At 33.2% G+C, this 15122-nt stretch overlaps 1 protein-coding gene across 1 annotated transcript in view; it reads left to right on the top strand.

Annotated features, from left to right (window-relative positions):
• Nucleotides 1–14273, top strand: part of LOC125076060 (LIM/homeobox protein Awh) — a 50566-nt gene extending 36293 nt beyond the window's left edge. The window contains exons 2-6 of the mRNA XM_047687998.1: nt 420–601; nt 13147–13364; nt 13487–13729; nt 13915–14010; nt 14136–14273. Coding sequence (XP_047543954.1) covers nt 420–601; nt 13147–13364; nt 13487–13729; nt 13915–14010; nt 14136–14215 — 819 coding nt within the window. The 3' untranslated portion in view covers nt 14216–14273. The remainder of the gene's footprint in view (nt 1–419; nt 602–13146; nt 13365–13486; nt 13730–13914; nt 14011–14135) is intronic.
• Nucleotides 14274–15122: the final 849 nt, after the last annotated feature.

Genomic DNA, 15122 nt, shown 5'->3' with positions numbered 1-15122 from the left:
GAAACAAAACTAAATTATTATTAGTGATTACATTTAAAAATATATATATACATATATATAATACTAGTAGTTCTATCAACGGACTGCGTTTTGCTGTTATATTTACAATTAAAACTATTATAGATAGGTAACTTAATAATATAATTATAATATCATATATGAAATATACGTCGCTAACAACCTTAGTTCTCTACCTCGCATAACTTACCTGACTAACTGAAGGTTCAACCTTATGGTCCGACATTTTTACAGCAGATATCTATATCGCCATTAAATCATAGATGTAAATTCAGGATTCCCAAACACATAAAACAAAAGACAGTTCTAAAACACTTTACTCGAAAAAAAATTAAATAATATAAGTTTTTTATGAATAGGACAATTCTTCGATTAGATATTCATTATCATCTAATTTTCAGACGGAGCACCGCACTTGCTGCGCGTGCGGCGAGCCTATAGCGGACCGCTTCCTTCTAGAAGTGGGCGGCGGTGCGTGGCACACGGGTTGTCTGCGCTGCTGCGTGTGCGCTGTGCAGCTCGACAGACATCCCTCCTGCTTTCTGCGGGACAGACAGGTCTACTGCAAACAGGACTATGCCAAGTGAGTATTAATACACACATAAAGACGTTGCTGAGCTTATTTGATTCCACAAAATGTACTTATCTGTATAAGATATCGAACATCGAACAAACAAAATTGTTAATTATGTTGTACGCATTCAATTATGATACAATCAACTATATAGAAATATTTTTAACGATTTAATTGAAACCGATGATCTACTAAATCAAATTTCTTCAAATTACAATTTCATATAAAAATATCAGAGTGCTTGAGAATTGATAGTATGTTATGTAAACGATTGTTTAACCGTAGATATTTATTTTACGATTAGACGATTGGTTATTTCGATTAAGCAACAACTTGTTTATATAAATATGTAGGTACCCAAACGAATTAATATTACATCGTAATAAACCTGTCTCAAATAAATATCAAATAGATTTACCCAAGAAGCTATTAACAAAAATTGCACTCAAGATAATGGCAAATAAAAATCGAATCGTCTTAATAACTCAATCGTGTTCGCGTGAAGGCCGGCACGACACGCGAAACCGATATGCGTGAACTCTCATAGCCAGAAATAGTTTCACCACATCGATTCCTTCACAATGCTCTGCCTGCGTCCAATTAACCTTCGCTGTATTAGAAGTATTCAGTCAGCAAATTCCCGAGTCATCCACGCTTACGGTGTCATGTCGAGATGGTCATTGTTGCGACGTGGTTTGTTTTGTGTCGGCCGGGTTGCTCATGGTATGTGGTGGACCGCGGGGTGGGATGACCCCTGACCCTCGCTGTGTGGCCGTGATGATGCACTATGAGCCATCAGCGATCGTGTATTATCGGTATTTATTGGTACAATCGGTATGCGAATACGAATATACCCATCCGATAAGGTAAGTTACACTATGGTGGGAAGATATACGATGTTATCTCTTAATGATGATCAACGTGATTGAATTAGGAGTCAAAATATTTAAACAAAATCGATTGATTTATAATGATTTTATTTAAAAGTTTTTGATTTAACGAATATAACTTCATTTCTCACATTTGTGACGAAGATCCCGTAGAAACGCTTGACTGAAATAAAAGTCACAATATGGACGAGAGGGAGATATTGTATAAAGCAACAGGTGCGTGAGAATTCACTATCATGTTAAAAAAAACAAGGCCGATGTCCTGAGAGTGGTTTTATTGAAAATCTCCGCTCGAGTGTGGCACAACAAAGCGACGACGGGGAATGTTGCCAGCGTAAAAAAATACCCTGAGTGCGTCGTGACTTGCAACACTGACGTTTTCATTTGTCATTTATTTTGATTGTGATAAGTTGATGCGACGTCGGACGATATATTTTAATCGGAACGGGGTCGAATATGCGAGGTTCCAGCATCGGTGCTTGGTAGGTGACTCGACCACCCCGCACGCTATATTTTAGGAAGAATTTCTTCGACTTATATTAAACAGGCTTATTGATTTCATATAAAGAAATGATTCTTTTTTTAAATCGGTAGTTTAATTGGTTGGTATTTCAATAAAATGCCTTTTGCTTGGATAGAAAAATCCAAAACAAGATTATTTTATAACGATAATGATAATAAAAATATTGTCCTTTCATCTCTTTAGGTATATTTTTTCTTTATGTAGGTATATTTTCCAAGAGTAGATTGGTTTATTAGATCAAACATTGTGTTTAACAATTATATTTTCTGACTATTCATTCTTTGTGCATATCAAATGTCATATTTAAAAATCTATTGAATTTCTCTCATAAGCGATAGCATGACTCGTTGTGGGTATCACAATCACAATGATAGGTCACCGCATGTCAAACTGTACTTCTTCATAACCCGGTACTCCGAGTATCACCGTGCAACCTTGACATTAAGTACGATGATGCCACGCTTGAGTAACTATTTATATTTTATTTACCACACTGTAATTATGGTCTTTGTTGATTCGAAGGCTTACTCGACCAATTCAAATGTTTCACGTCATTTTAATCGAACGTCTCAACTATCCTGAGATATTATATACTTTTTTCGCCGTCAAAATCACATTCTCGCCGTCGACGTACAAAGCGCTCTCTGTCAAAACAACAAAGAATTATTTATGACAAAGTTTATTAGCAGTATACAACTATTTTAACCGAATTAGTAAAACGGCAGAAGCCGGCCGCTCGTGTATAATGAATGTTTATTCATTAGTAACTAGAGAGTGTAAGGTTCTGTTAATTTTGACAAATGAGTTTCCCAATAATAAGCTTGGGAACATAAATATTTGAGCAAATAAGCCATAAATAAGAGGTCCACTTTATTGATGGTAATACGTACCCGTTGAAAGTTGGGTTGATTGGGCCAATATTTTATATTTTACTCGAGTGTAATTTGGATCGTTATATCTCCTATAGCAACGGAAATTGTTTCTAATCATTGCCATAGAATTTTGAAATCTTAACTAATAGGATATTCCAAATAGTCTTTTATTGATGGTTTTCTAAAAATGTATAATTCCTAAACAACAAATATTACTTTAGCAGCCTATTAATAACAATATGATTTTGAGTGCTATTTTGTCTCGGCATCATATTTCCTCATAAACATAACCTCAAACTAATTTATAACAACTTGTATCAATAGTTCAGTATACGTTTGTCTTCTGCTTGTAAACCGATTTTCCATTATTTGTTGCTTAGCTTTATTGTAATCGTTATTAAAACAAAATTGAAAAAAGAATATGTTCGAATTTCAAACATAAGTATTACAGAACGCTGACTTTGTTAACGAACTTCTAACGATCTGGTAGATACAACTCAGATAAGGGAACCTTGTATGTCCAAGATGGAAACGCGCCTCATGTCGTAGCATTCGTTTACTTGCTCCCACATAGAACATGTCCGTGTTTACACACGGCCAATCTGCCGCAAATCGAACGAGAAGAAATGAATATACGCAATCGAACAAACAACCTATGATTTTAAAACTTTATCACATAGAAGTCATCCTACTGACTCAAATGTGAATCTCATTTTTAAAATCGTTAAAAACACATCGACACGACGATCGTTAGTCGCTCAGAGCCGATGTATAAATAACACCACGTCCCGAGCGCGCATAACGAGTGGTGTTGGCAGTAAATCCGACGTCGCCGGCGGCTACTGCTGTAATTGCTTTCTGATATATCATATGTTTATTGTTTATTTAGCGCGCCTTTTTGTCAGGTAGCGCCCGCGCCTTTGTCTCGGCATCCTGTCCGCCCAAAATGTGTACAAGTGTGTAATTGTCTTTATAATGACACCGCTTCTCTATTTCGATAGTAAACACAGCTTTGTATTTTACTAAATCATTAGACTACACCTTTATAATTTCCAACAATACAAAAACAAAATACGGCTAGAACAATTTTTATTTACATTCGTTTCTTAATTGCAGTACATTCGCACGTTAGGGTCGATATTGAGAAAAACAGAGTATTCCAATAAGGATAAGGTTCTATTATAAAAGAGGCTATGAAGGCAAGAGACTCACGCGATGTTGCGCCCACACCGCACTCGGACCAAATGCAAGCACCATGTCTTATGTAAATGGGCCATGTCGCCCCTGAGTTTAATTAATCTCTAGTCGCATAAATAAACCCGCGTAATCGATTCCCCCTGAATATTAAACAATGCGCGGCGCCGGCGCAGTCATATTGGAAGTACGCGAATGTCCCTTGGAAGATTGGATCTTGTTCGAATTGTATTCTTATAGGTTTATTTGAATTGTGTTACATAAATATTAATTGTTTTTAGTAAACATTTTTTTAATAGATATTTAAATTAGCAATTTCAAGCAAGTAATTTTCGCGCACGTACACTATGTTACATAAGTATTAGTAAGTAATAGTAAGAATTATATTTGAAAAAGATACATTCAATATAGATAGAAGAACTTTTACGAAGTTAATAAAACTTAAATAACTAGTGGAACAAAGTGATACATAAAATGTATTGTTTGCGATTATTTAAATGCTAAAAACGTAGAGTCAAATGATTTTTTTTAGATTTAAAAAAAAAAAAAACTAATATTCAATCGTTCCAATTTTAAAACATTAATGCTAAAAACTCGAATAAAGCTACTCATAAATGCGATAACAATTATAGTAAGAATGTAGATTAAACCGAGTAATATGAAAGCTATTGTTATATATTTATAGTCGTTAATTAAAATTCTTGGACTATTACGCCCGAACTCGCCTGAACCGTTGACAAAATCCGGGGCAACGGAGCCTCGGGCACGTTGTAAATCCTCACTCGTTGATTGCTTAACCCTCCCCCCTCGTCATGCCATCCCCACCCTACGTTTAAATAGCCAGTGCGACCTTTACTGGACGACATGATTTAAGTTATTTGTTTTAGAAACACCAACAAAAGATTCATTGGAATATTATGCATGTTGTTTTAACAGTTCCGAAGGCACTTTATGGTGATCGTCCAGTGGTTTAATGCATACAGCGCGATAATATACCGACACCCCGTTCTTCGACCTTAACTCATATTGTAGATGGGAACGAGCGAGCCATGTTCGACTGTTAAATTGGTCAGCGATATTTATTATGTATCTATTGGTTTTGCTTCAAGGCGATATATATCAAGGAATCGAGTGGACAGTTGGACTTACCAAAGTCACTGTTATATGCCGCGGGCTACGAACAGACGCACAAAGCACGCTAACAACTCGCTATGTGACTGATAGCTTTATATACGTTGCTTAATTGCTTTTCTGTTATTGAGTTATTACAGGCGAGCTTGCGTTTTTATTAATTGTTTTCTTACCACATTACGTTATCTTTATTTATTTAAATGTCAGTTGATAAATTGCTCAAAGAAAGAGTACAAGGCTCTTGTCGTGATCTTCAGACAAATTTTTAATTATCTTTTTCAGATGCTACTAAAAGGGCTCTGTAATTTAAACACATATTTCTCCTAAATTGTACTTCTTTGTTGTTTGATCTGATTAAGAATTAAGGCATCTTGTTTAATTAGTAATAAGGTTTAAAGTAAGTTCCAACATGCACAGATGCTCAAAAAAACTTATTGGGCTGTATTTTTTGAATTTGGAACACCAATAATATTGAGTGAGGACAAATAAACAGCTCTGTTATATCTGCTATATAAAGAATAACACATGTCAGAATAATAAAATGTTTTCTAAATTATATATACAAATAATATAAATCATATAACTTACCTATTGTATACACATATAATATGTTGATACAGCGAATACGTAGCAAATCTAATGTTTGAACAATGGCACGACTCTTTTTAGGAATCCACAAATAAGAAACACTTGAATAATAACCGGTACAGATCTGTTCATACATAAAGGCGCGCCTCTATGTTAAATTTTATCGGTGTTCATTAACAAATCGCACAATTAAAAAAATCGTAAAACAAACTGGACTATGGTACATTGTTAGTTAGACCAGTTTAGAAATTTAGAAAAATGTAAAAGACATTAAATTCTATAATGGTATTTATTATGTTGGTTCGGTGCAAAATATAGTCCTTTTATTGTCTTAATTCTTACAATAGTTATCTCACGCACTCTATGACATCGTGTCAACACGAGCGTTACTCACTAATGCACATCGGTAACTTTCCGTGGAGGGGCGCACCTTCGTGTTTTCATAATCTTCTTTTCTTGTAAGAATAGTCGAATCCATAGAGTATGTGGGTAATGATTAACCCTAAAAGTCTTTAAAAAAATAACTAGACGAAATTTATGAAATGTTTATTCTTGATAATTTGTAAAATACAATTGATTTAGTTCTGTCTACAAATCAAGAGTTTAGAAATATACGTACGTGTAATGCATTTGAAATACAAAATACTCGATTAATCAATAGAAAACGTTTCATATCTTCTATAATTTAAACAAATATAACGTTCCTTCCAATGTGAACTTGCGCTTTCTTATTATTGTTTTTATGTAATTTATTATAAAGCTAAGCTAAGCCCTACACAGAGGGGCTTGCAAAAAGCAAATATATAACATTATATAATCTTACTCTCAATAAATAACGCCAAAGTTTTTTTTAAGCTCATAGTAAAATAAGTCCGTCCAAATAAACTCTTCACCATTATAATATTACACATACAATTAAAAACGCTCGGCAATGCAAAATATTTTTTATTCTTTAGAAATAACATCCTATATAATTGTAGTGCCACCTACACGACATGCCAGAGGTGCCAGAGGTGCCAGAAACTATCATCTCATTGGACAAACGATGCGAACGCATACCAACAAAAACAAATCATTCATTATTATATATATTATAAATAAATTGTCATTGGTAACATAGGCTAAAGCGTTTGGGATCATATTTGTTTCTCTAACACTATGGGTCAGTCGTGTATTAGCAAATGACGAAAATTGCTTAGATTCTTAATAAAGTCTCAACACGTTAGTTATTGCTAAAAAAGAATAATGATGAGATGCCGCTGTTATCTGTTAACCTATCTACATTGGATTTAAATCATTAATTCTGCTTCCTTAAAAATATTAATTAAAACATATTATTGATAAAAACCCTTAGATCTAATCTCATCACATTTTTATGAGCAAATTTGCGAAAAACGTTATAATGTAATTAGGTATGTAATATCGTCATGTTTTCGTTTTTAAAAAAGTAACAAAATTAATAAATTTTTGTACACTTTTTATCATGCACATTTATGGTATTTTAAATTTGATTAAATACAAACACTTAAATTGATTACGAACTACAAACTGACGCGCGTCTTAGTATTAAATTCATAATTGCTTTTTATCTTCCTCCGAGTGGCTGAAATGATGCAAACGTGCAACAACAAAATTTATTTATTGCGAGTTCGATAAGTATAAAATTTACACAGTCTTTAGGCCAGTACTTACTTCGCAATGCAGACGAACCGAGTTCCAGAGCACTCGCTCCCGAAGAGCATTCCCTATCTCTAGATTAAAAAGCGCCTGGACCACCCTAGGCATGCATGCATAGTCAACGTCCACTGTTTATCGGCTCGCTACGAGACATCTTCATTACCGGCGAGTGTTAAAACTTGTTAATCTGTCACTTCGTTAATTACTATGCGAGGGCCGCCTTTAATTGATTCAGCCGGCGACAAAATGTTAATAAGACGTGATAACGGTAGCGAGGAAATGCTCTCTGTCCGCCAACAGCGTTTTGAAATGCAAATCGCCTTTGAAACATTGCAGCGGATAAGTGATACGTATGGGAGCAATTAATATGTTACACGCGATTTTGCACTCTATAGAAACATTTGTGTCCCGTAATAAGATTGCACTGTTCGCTCGTTTGCGTTTCTGTTTTGGTAATGAATGGTGTCCTCCATTGTACGTTTACCCGATTTCTGCCTGCGAAGATATTTCACGATCACGTCCGATTCAAATTTCGAGTTCGAATGCCAAATATGATAACGTCTAAAGTGTAGTATTTTGTGTTATTCGTCATTTGAATTGTCGATTCACGTGCGATAGAAATAAAAATAATTACGTCGTAGATACCTAAGTATTATAATGTGTGTAAGATAATTTTGTACAATAAATTTTAATCAAACAAAATCATTCGATCTTATCAAAACGTGTGATGTGACTTTTAAATAAACATCTCTCAGATACTCCGCCATAAATCCTTCAATTGGAAAGCTGTAATAAAACTATAAAAAGATTGTTAAAGCCGGTCCGCGTCTTACATTCATTTAGAGATTGTGCAAAACGTAATTTATCAACATTAAGTGTTTTTATATTAAAATTTTATTTATGCTTTTGTTACAATTATTCTTTTCTCCTACACTACACGCGCTAATACATTTTTAAATTAGTATTGAACGAATGGTACTTATTTTTAATTTTTTTTTTTAACTTTTTCATTATTTTAAACTCGTTTCAAAAGTAGCATGAAACTATACTAATACAATAAATCTAACCTAACTATTTCTGTCTGTTTTAAACAATTAAATTGAGTTTGATATTGATATTATTGACGGATACAAACTCTTATTGTTATTAAATTGTACATTAAAGCTACAACTGGTTGAGAATGTAGATTCGAACGATAGGAACCGGTGGCAAATTCAGTAGTTACTCTATTTCACCAATCATAGTTATATCAATTCAATAATTACGTTTAATACCTACAATTGAATTGATACAATATCCCGTATGAAAAACTCAACAAATAATAATTACACGATTTTTATCTTTATATAAAAAACTTCTTTAATTGTCTGTGTAACTGAAATCCTCCTAAACGGCTTCAATATTTCAGTATAATATATTGGAGCCCGTGTCGTTGTGATCGGTGAGTCAATATATTTCTTAAATGAGCCGATAGAAGTCAGGCCGGGCAGCTCGTAATATTAAAATGTTTGCATTGTATATAAGTTTTAAAACATTTACATTACATTCAAAGATAGTAAGAAATATCGCTAAAATTTTATAGTCAAGTATTACAAGTATTATTTTTCGAAGCTTAAATAGCTTGTATTAAGCATTAATACGTACCACATCAATGAAGTCAAATCCGTCTCAACCCAGGGTGTAAGAACTCGGGTGAAGCCCATTGGACGGCGCTTCGACAACGATGGGTATGACTGGGTCCATCGGAATTGGACTATTGAGATCTTTTATCTGGAGGAAGGAAGATCGCCCAAACACTACTTACACCCGGGCACTTGTTGTGCTTAAGATGGAGCTGCAAATCATAATAAACTTTATTAACAAAAGCTCTTGCTAACCTTTGACTCGTCATACAGAATTAAATTAAATTTAAAACTACCATCGGTTCTGAATGTAGATTCTACCGAGAAGAACTAGCATAAAACTCAGTAGTTACTCTCTTCCGATAATCAGCTACATATATTAAATAAAACTGAATTGTCTTATAAACTAATCTTAATTAGTTAATTTTTTAGTATGATTTTGTTATTAACATTTAATTGCAATCCAAGTTCGCATCATGATGATATAGATAAGTAGGTGTAACTCAGTATGGTCAAATAAAAACATTCGACTATGTCGTTACATTAATAAAAACATTCAGGTGAAGCTGGAGTAGATCGCTAGTGACAATTCACGGATACAATATCGATATTTTCAGTGCAATTATGTATTTTGAACCTCAGGGTAATAATAATTCATTAATATATACTTACATGTGATTTTTGATACAAATATTTCCTCTACTATCCCAACGTAGTATACGTTATACGTAGATGCATATTTACTATCAATTCCTAAGCTACCTTCTCGATTCTTCGATGAAACATCAAACAGTAGCTCAACCTTGCCGAGTTTATAAAATAAAAAAAATAACCTTTAAGATATCGTACACCAAAAATGCATATTAAAAAGAAAAAAAAAATAGAACAAACTTTTTAATTCACTCCGCTGTTATTTATTAGAATCGGTAAAATTATCTTCGTTCCGAATACTAAGCATTGATCGAAAGCAGGCAGATAACACTGATTCATAACCAACGATCCCGCAAAGCGACTTCTGGATACGAGAACGAACCAAGTGGAAAAAAAAGTGACAAAAAGTAAAAAAAACAAAAGTGTTTTAATGTTCCGAATCGAGTGATATGATAGCGTGTTAATGGTGTTTCACGTATACTTAATTAATTAAATATTAAGGCTCTGCGAAATGGTAATCAGCTGCCGTCGATAAGCGGCCGGGGGACAATCACAGGGGCCGCAAGATATATGACACACCGAGCGGCGTTTGAGAGCCACAACTTTATCGTCATTTCGCTTTTGAGTCGATTTCATAATTAAAAATCTTAATAAACATACGGATTATGCTTTGATCATAACATTTTATCAGTTTCGACGTAACACGAGAACTGATTTATTGTCGTGAGATGGATCGGATACGGAACTACGCGAAGTTAACGATGCACGGAATTTGCGAAGCTATTGCTATAAGCTACACTTTTGTAGATAAATAACGATAATTTTAACAATTCCGCAGTTATTGTATTATAGAAGACAAATTAGATTTATTTTTTATTAGCACAGGTAAAAACATTACAAGAAAACGACATTGACAAAAAGTTCGTAAGTTAATTCTACCGGCATTAAGAATTAAGAAAAGACGAAGCTATTACATCGTATACGTATATCGAAATTGATTATAATTCAATTAAGTCACGCATTGAGACCCTTGATAACAAAGATACACGCATTCAATTCAAATTTTGAAACATTTAAATAATCCTCTGATAATTTTTACGATTAGTACGCCACTATTTTAGTTTTATCACAGAACGATTTACTACTACGATACTTGGAAATACGCATCTCATTTCGATATATCTATTTGAGAAGTTATAAATGGGTTTCAACCTGCATATTTATAGTGCCCGACAATTAAAAATTTTAACTAAACTAAGTATAAAGTACCGAGGTAGTTTTGTAATGTAATAAAATATTTAATTAAAACAAAAAGCCTCAAACATTATAGAAATCAAACTTAAAGTATCCCCTATACTTTTAGATATTAAAATTATATTAAGTGCTCTGTCCTTGAAGGAAAAAATTAACGTCTTATAGAAAACTTGATGTTGCCTACGGCTTTGCTCGCGTGGAAATTGATTATATTATCTACAGAATAATTTAAAATACTATGTTAATTTAAGACCCCTTTGTATAACATAATACCACATATGTGGTTCGACTTTCGTGGGCTAGATCCACCAGACTGCTCGTAGAGCTCAATCTCGAACAGGCTATTTAAAAGTGTCCATGCGAAAAAAGTTTACTCCGGCCATTTTACAGATTTGACATTTTGGTTTATTAATTGTCATGACGAACCAGAGTTTAAGCGCGAACTGCACTCTTGAACTTAAAGGGATATTCTGGTGGCATCAAAGATATTTTTCTAGGTCTTAAATTACTCAGCAACATTATTGGTACGCCAATCTTCTAACTTAAAAAGTGACAGACCTGAAGACTAACCTGCAAAGATTAATTCTTTTATTTCACCACCTTAGGGGTAGAATGTCCAAAATTCCTGTCTTAGTGGGCGTCTACTCAATAAACGAACACAACAAATTCTTTTTTGCTATTTAAACATTTTTGTTTGACTGTACTGAGTTACACCTACTTATCTATATCATGATGCGATGATGCGAACTTGGATTGCAATGAACTGTTAATAACAAAATTATACTAAAAAAAATAACATTATAATGAATTATTAGCTTACAAAATTGCAGAAAATCATTAAAACTTAATCAAAGATTGGTGCCATATTAGAACTAGCTGATAAATAAAATTTAAGAACAATTATTTTTCTTCTAAAATCTTTTTTTTTTGAATAATTGAATGATAACAATAGCAATTTTCAATTTAAAACCAAGTCATAATTATTTACGTAATAATTATACATAAATATATGTACATAAAAATATTTAACTTTGTTTTTAAATATCACTAACATATATAGAGACCTACAGCTTGTTATATTCGTATGAGTATAACGAGAAGAATTTAGAATCACTTTTACGTAGGCTTTTACGAGCAGTGAATCCTCATTTTACGGGATTAAATTATTTAAGATTAAATTATTTAATTTGTAAAGTATTCCGACTCGAAGGTAGTCGAGGTTAATGTTTATTTTCTAGGAGACGTAGTCTGTTTATAGTTTTAGTTATTTTACTTTACGTAAATATTTAGTTGATTGAATATTGTGATTCCACTAAATGCTGTAAGTACAATAAAGAGTCTTATCTTTTTATTAATAATTCAAACTAAACAATAAAATATGAAATTATGATATTAATGATGCAACTAAAGTTTTATGTATGTTATTCAATTCAAGTGCAAACGGCTGAGAGTGCTGCATTACTGTCAAATTCTCAATTGGAGTAAATTGTACCGTATTTTATTTATTAATATTTTTCGACTATCAGCTATTCGATTTTCTGCTAAATCGTATTAAAATCGTTTGTCTGTACAAATTGCTTAAGACCAACGTTTCAGTATCACAGTAATTGGATGTATTTCTTATAGTTTAATCACTATACGCCTAATTAACTCCTTCAGAGTCCTTGAAGGCTCTTAAGGAGCTAATCTAAACTTGACGTCATACGACTTCATTAATAAACATCAAAATACCCTTATTATTGACCTATTGTCAAAAGCTATAAAAACTCTTGGAGAAATTATCTAAACAATGTAGAACCGTCGTGAAATTTAGAAAAAAATTCTGATTAACAGACGACAAAGACGCGAAGTGCGACTTCGTTTTATACTAATTAAAGATAATTGCTGTTCATTTTTTATTTCCTTTTCTTGTCGAATGTTGTAAAATTTATAACTGCTTAGCGAAAGTTCTTAATGTATCGTTGCGAATAAATAATAGCCACTGCGAATGTAAAAATGTCTTATTATCTCAAGAGAACATCTACTATGTTGCGTAAATATGAACAATTTGTATTCGGCGCTCATCTTGTAAGCTGTGAATGTTTTCTGTTTTACTCTTTCAATTACATCTACTTTTTAATGTGTCCATCAAGAAAAAATTACGATTGTGCAGGAGTTTTGGCGCCAAGTGCTCCAAATGTTGCCGTGGAATATCCTCATCTGACTGGGTGCGCAAGGCCCGGGAACAAGTGTACCACTTGGCTTGCTTCGCCTGCGACGCTTGTGGCCGGCAGCTCTCTACTGGAGAACAGTTTGCCCTTCACGAAGACCGAGTGCTGTGCAAACCACATTATCTAGAGACACTAGACGGAGGATCTATTTCGTCTGATGGTAATCAAAATTTAATATTTTCATGTTATTAATATTTGCCAAAAGTAATAAGTTATTTTTCCCGCAAATTCGTCATTATATACGAATATGTAGACCTGATAAAGTTCTGATCTCTACTTCAGATGGTTGCGACTCAGAAGGTTATCACAAGAGTAAGGCGAAACGGGTTAGAACGACATTCACAGAAGAACAGCTGCAAGTATTACAAGCAAACTTCCAGCTGGATTCCAACCCAGACGGCCAAGACCTTGAAAGGATAGCACAAGTTACTGGGTTAAGTAAAAGAGTCACGCAAGTGTGGTTCCAGAATAGTCGTGCGCGTCAGAAGAAGCACCAACATACGGGAAAAGGCAAACAAAGTCAAGGTAAGGAATGTTCCGATTTTACATTCAAAACAACCTTTGGCTTAGAATAGAAACATCTTACGTTTTTTGCTAGCAAATGCGCAATGCGAATTTTTTCTGCGAATTTTATATGATCTTCTGTAATGTATAGGTATATATTGAAAGAGTATGTTTCACCTAACTTTATAAGTATCTGTTGTTCACAGCGATGTCAAGAGACACAGATCCGGTGGGGTTTGGCCGGCCTATCAACCTCCACCTTACTTATTCCTTTCAGAACAAGCCGCCTTTTGTTCCAATAGGTCAGTACATACATGGAGTCACACTCTTGATCCTAGGATCTTATTTTTAGTAAATAACATGACGCGATATTTAATATAATGATATGATTCAGAGATATTAAAATGTTCCTCTTTATCGATTTCAGATGGAACTTCTTTCACGGACTCTTCAATGGATGAACTCTCAGAAGATTCATCGATCCACTGTATGCAGAGTGAAGTCTAGGAAACATGTACTGCCCCTAAAACTTCTTGCCTAGTTTGAGCTGTATCTTGTATACCTCTTGTAGATATTATTTAAATTACTTTTAATTTATGTGTAGATTTTGTTCATATAAAAGATTATATTAACTATTTTTTATCAGTTTTTATAGATTTCATTTAAATATTGCATTTATAACTTATAGAACATAAACAATGTATATTTATTAAACCTGCAATAAGTGAAGTAAGTGTGAACGATTTTTATAAAAGGTTAAACAAAAAAATTCTGCTTACAAGTCTACACGTCACATGGTTTAATAAAACTAATGTCTATTCAAGCTTAGGGGGATAAAAAGTTCAATTTGTTTTGAATATAAATTTCTAGCATTAACAACAAATATCAATTGCCCTTTTCATACTTTGTGATTAGAAGAAGCTAATATATTTTATCACGACTATAAGACATATTTACGATTATACTTTTTAAACGATGTCGATTACGACATAATACCTACCTTGTTTATAACCTGCCTTTTTTATTTATTATAGATTAATAAACTCATTAATGGAATATACGACACACGAAACACACTCACTTAATATTGCAATCCAGTTTTTTTAATTGTAACATAATACTATCTAAAATATATTCCAATTTGTAAAATATATTTATAATCATAATTAATATAATAAATTTATTTAAGGCATAAATTAATATCTTATATTGTAAAAAGTTGTATTTATTTATTTATTTTAAAACTGTGATACGTTCGTTCAAATTAATATTTTGTCTATGGTCGAGCGGCATTGCTCCGAACTGGCAACACTGAACTCTGATGTCACTATAGAAATATATTGTAGTGCCAAAATATTATATTTCAATAAATAACATTTAATGTTTAATGTCAATACGTATAAATGAAAAAAAA

This window comes from Vanessa atalanta, chromosome Z (genome assembly GCF_905147765.1).
Source record: "Vanessa atalanta chromosome Z, ilVanAtal1.2, whole genome shotgun sequence".
Lineage (NCBI taxonomy): Eukaryota > Metazoa > Arthropoda > Insecta > Lepidoptera > Nymphalidae > Vanessa > Vanessa atalanta.
Note: the sequence above shows the minus strand (reverse complement) of the source record. Positions and strands in the feature narration are given on the sequence as shown.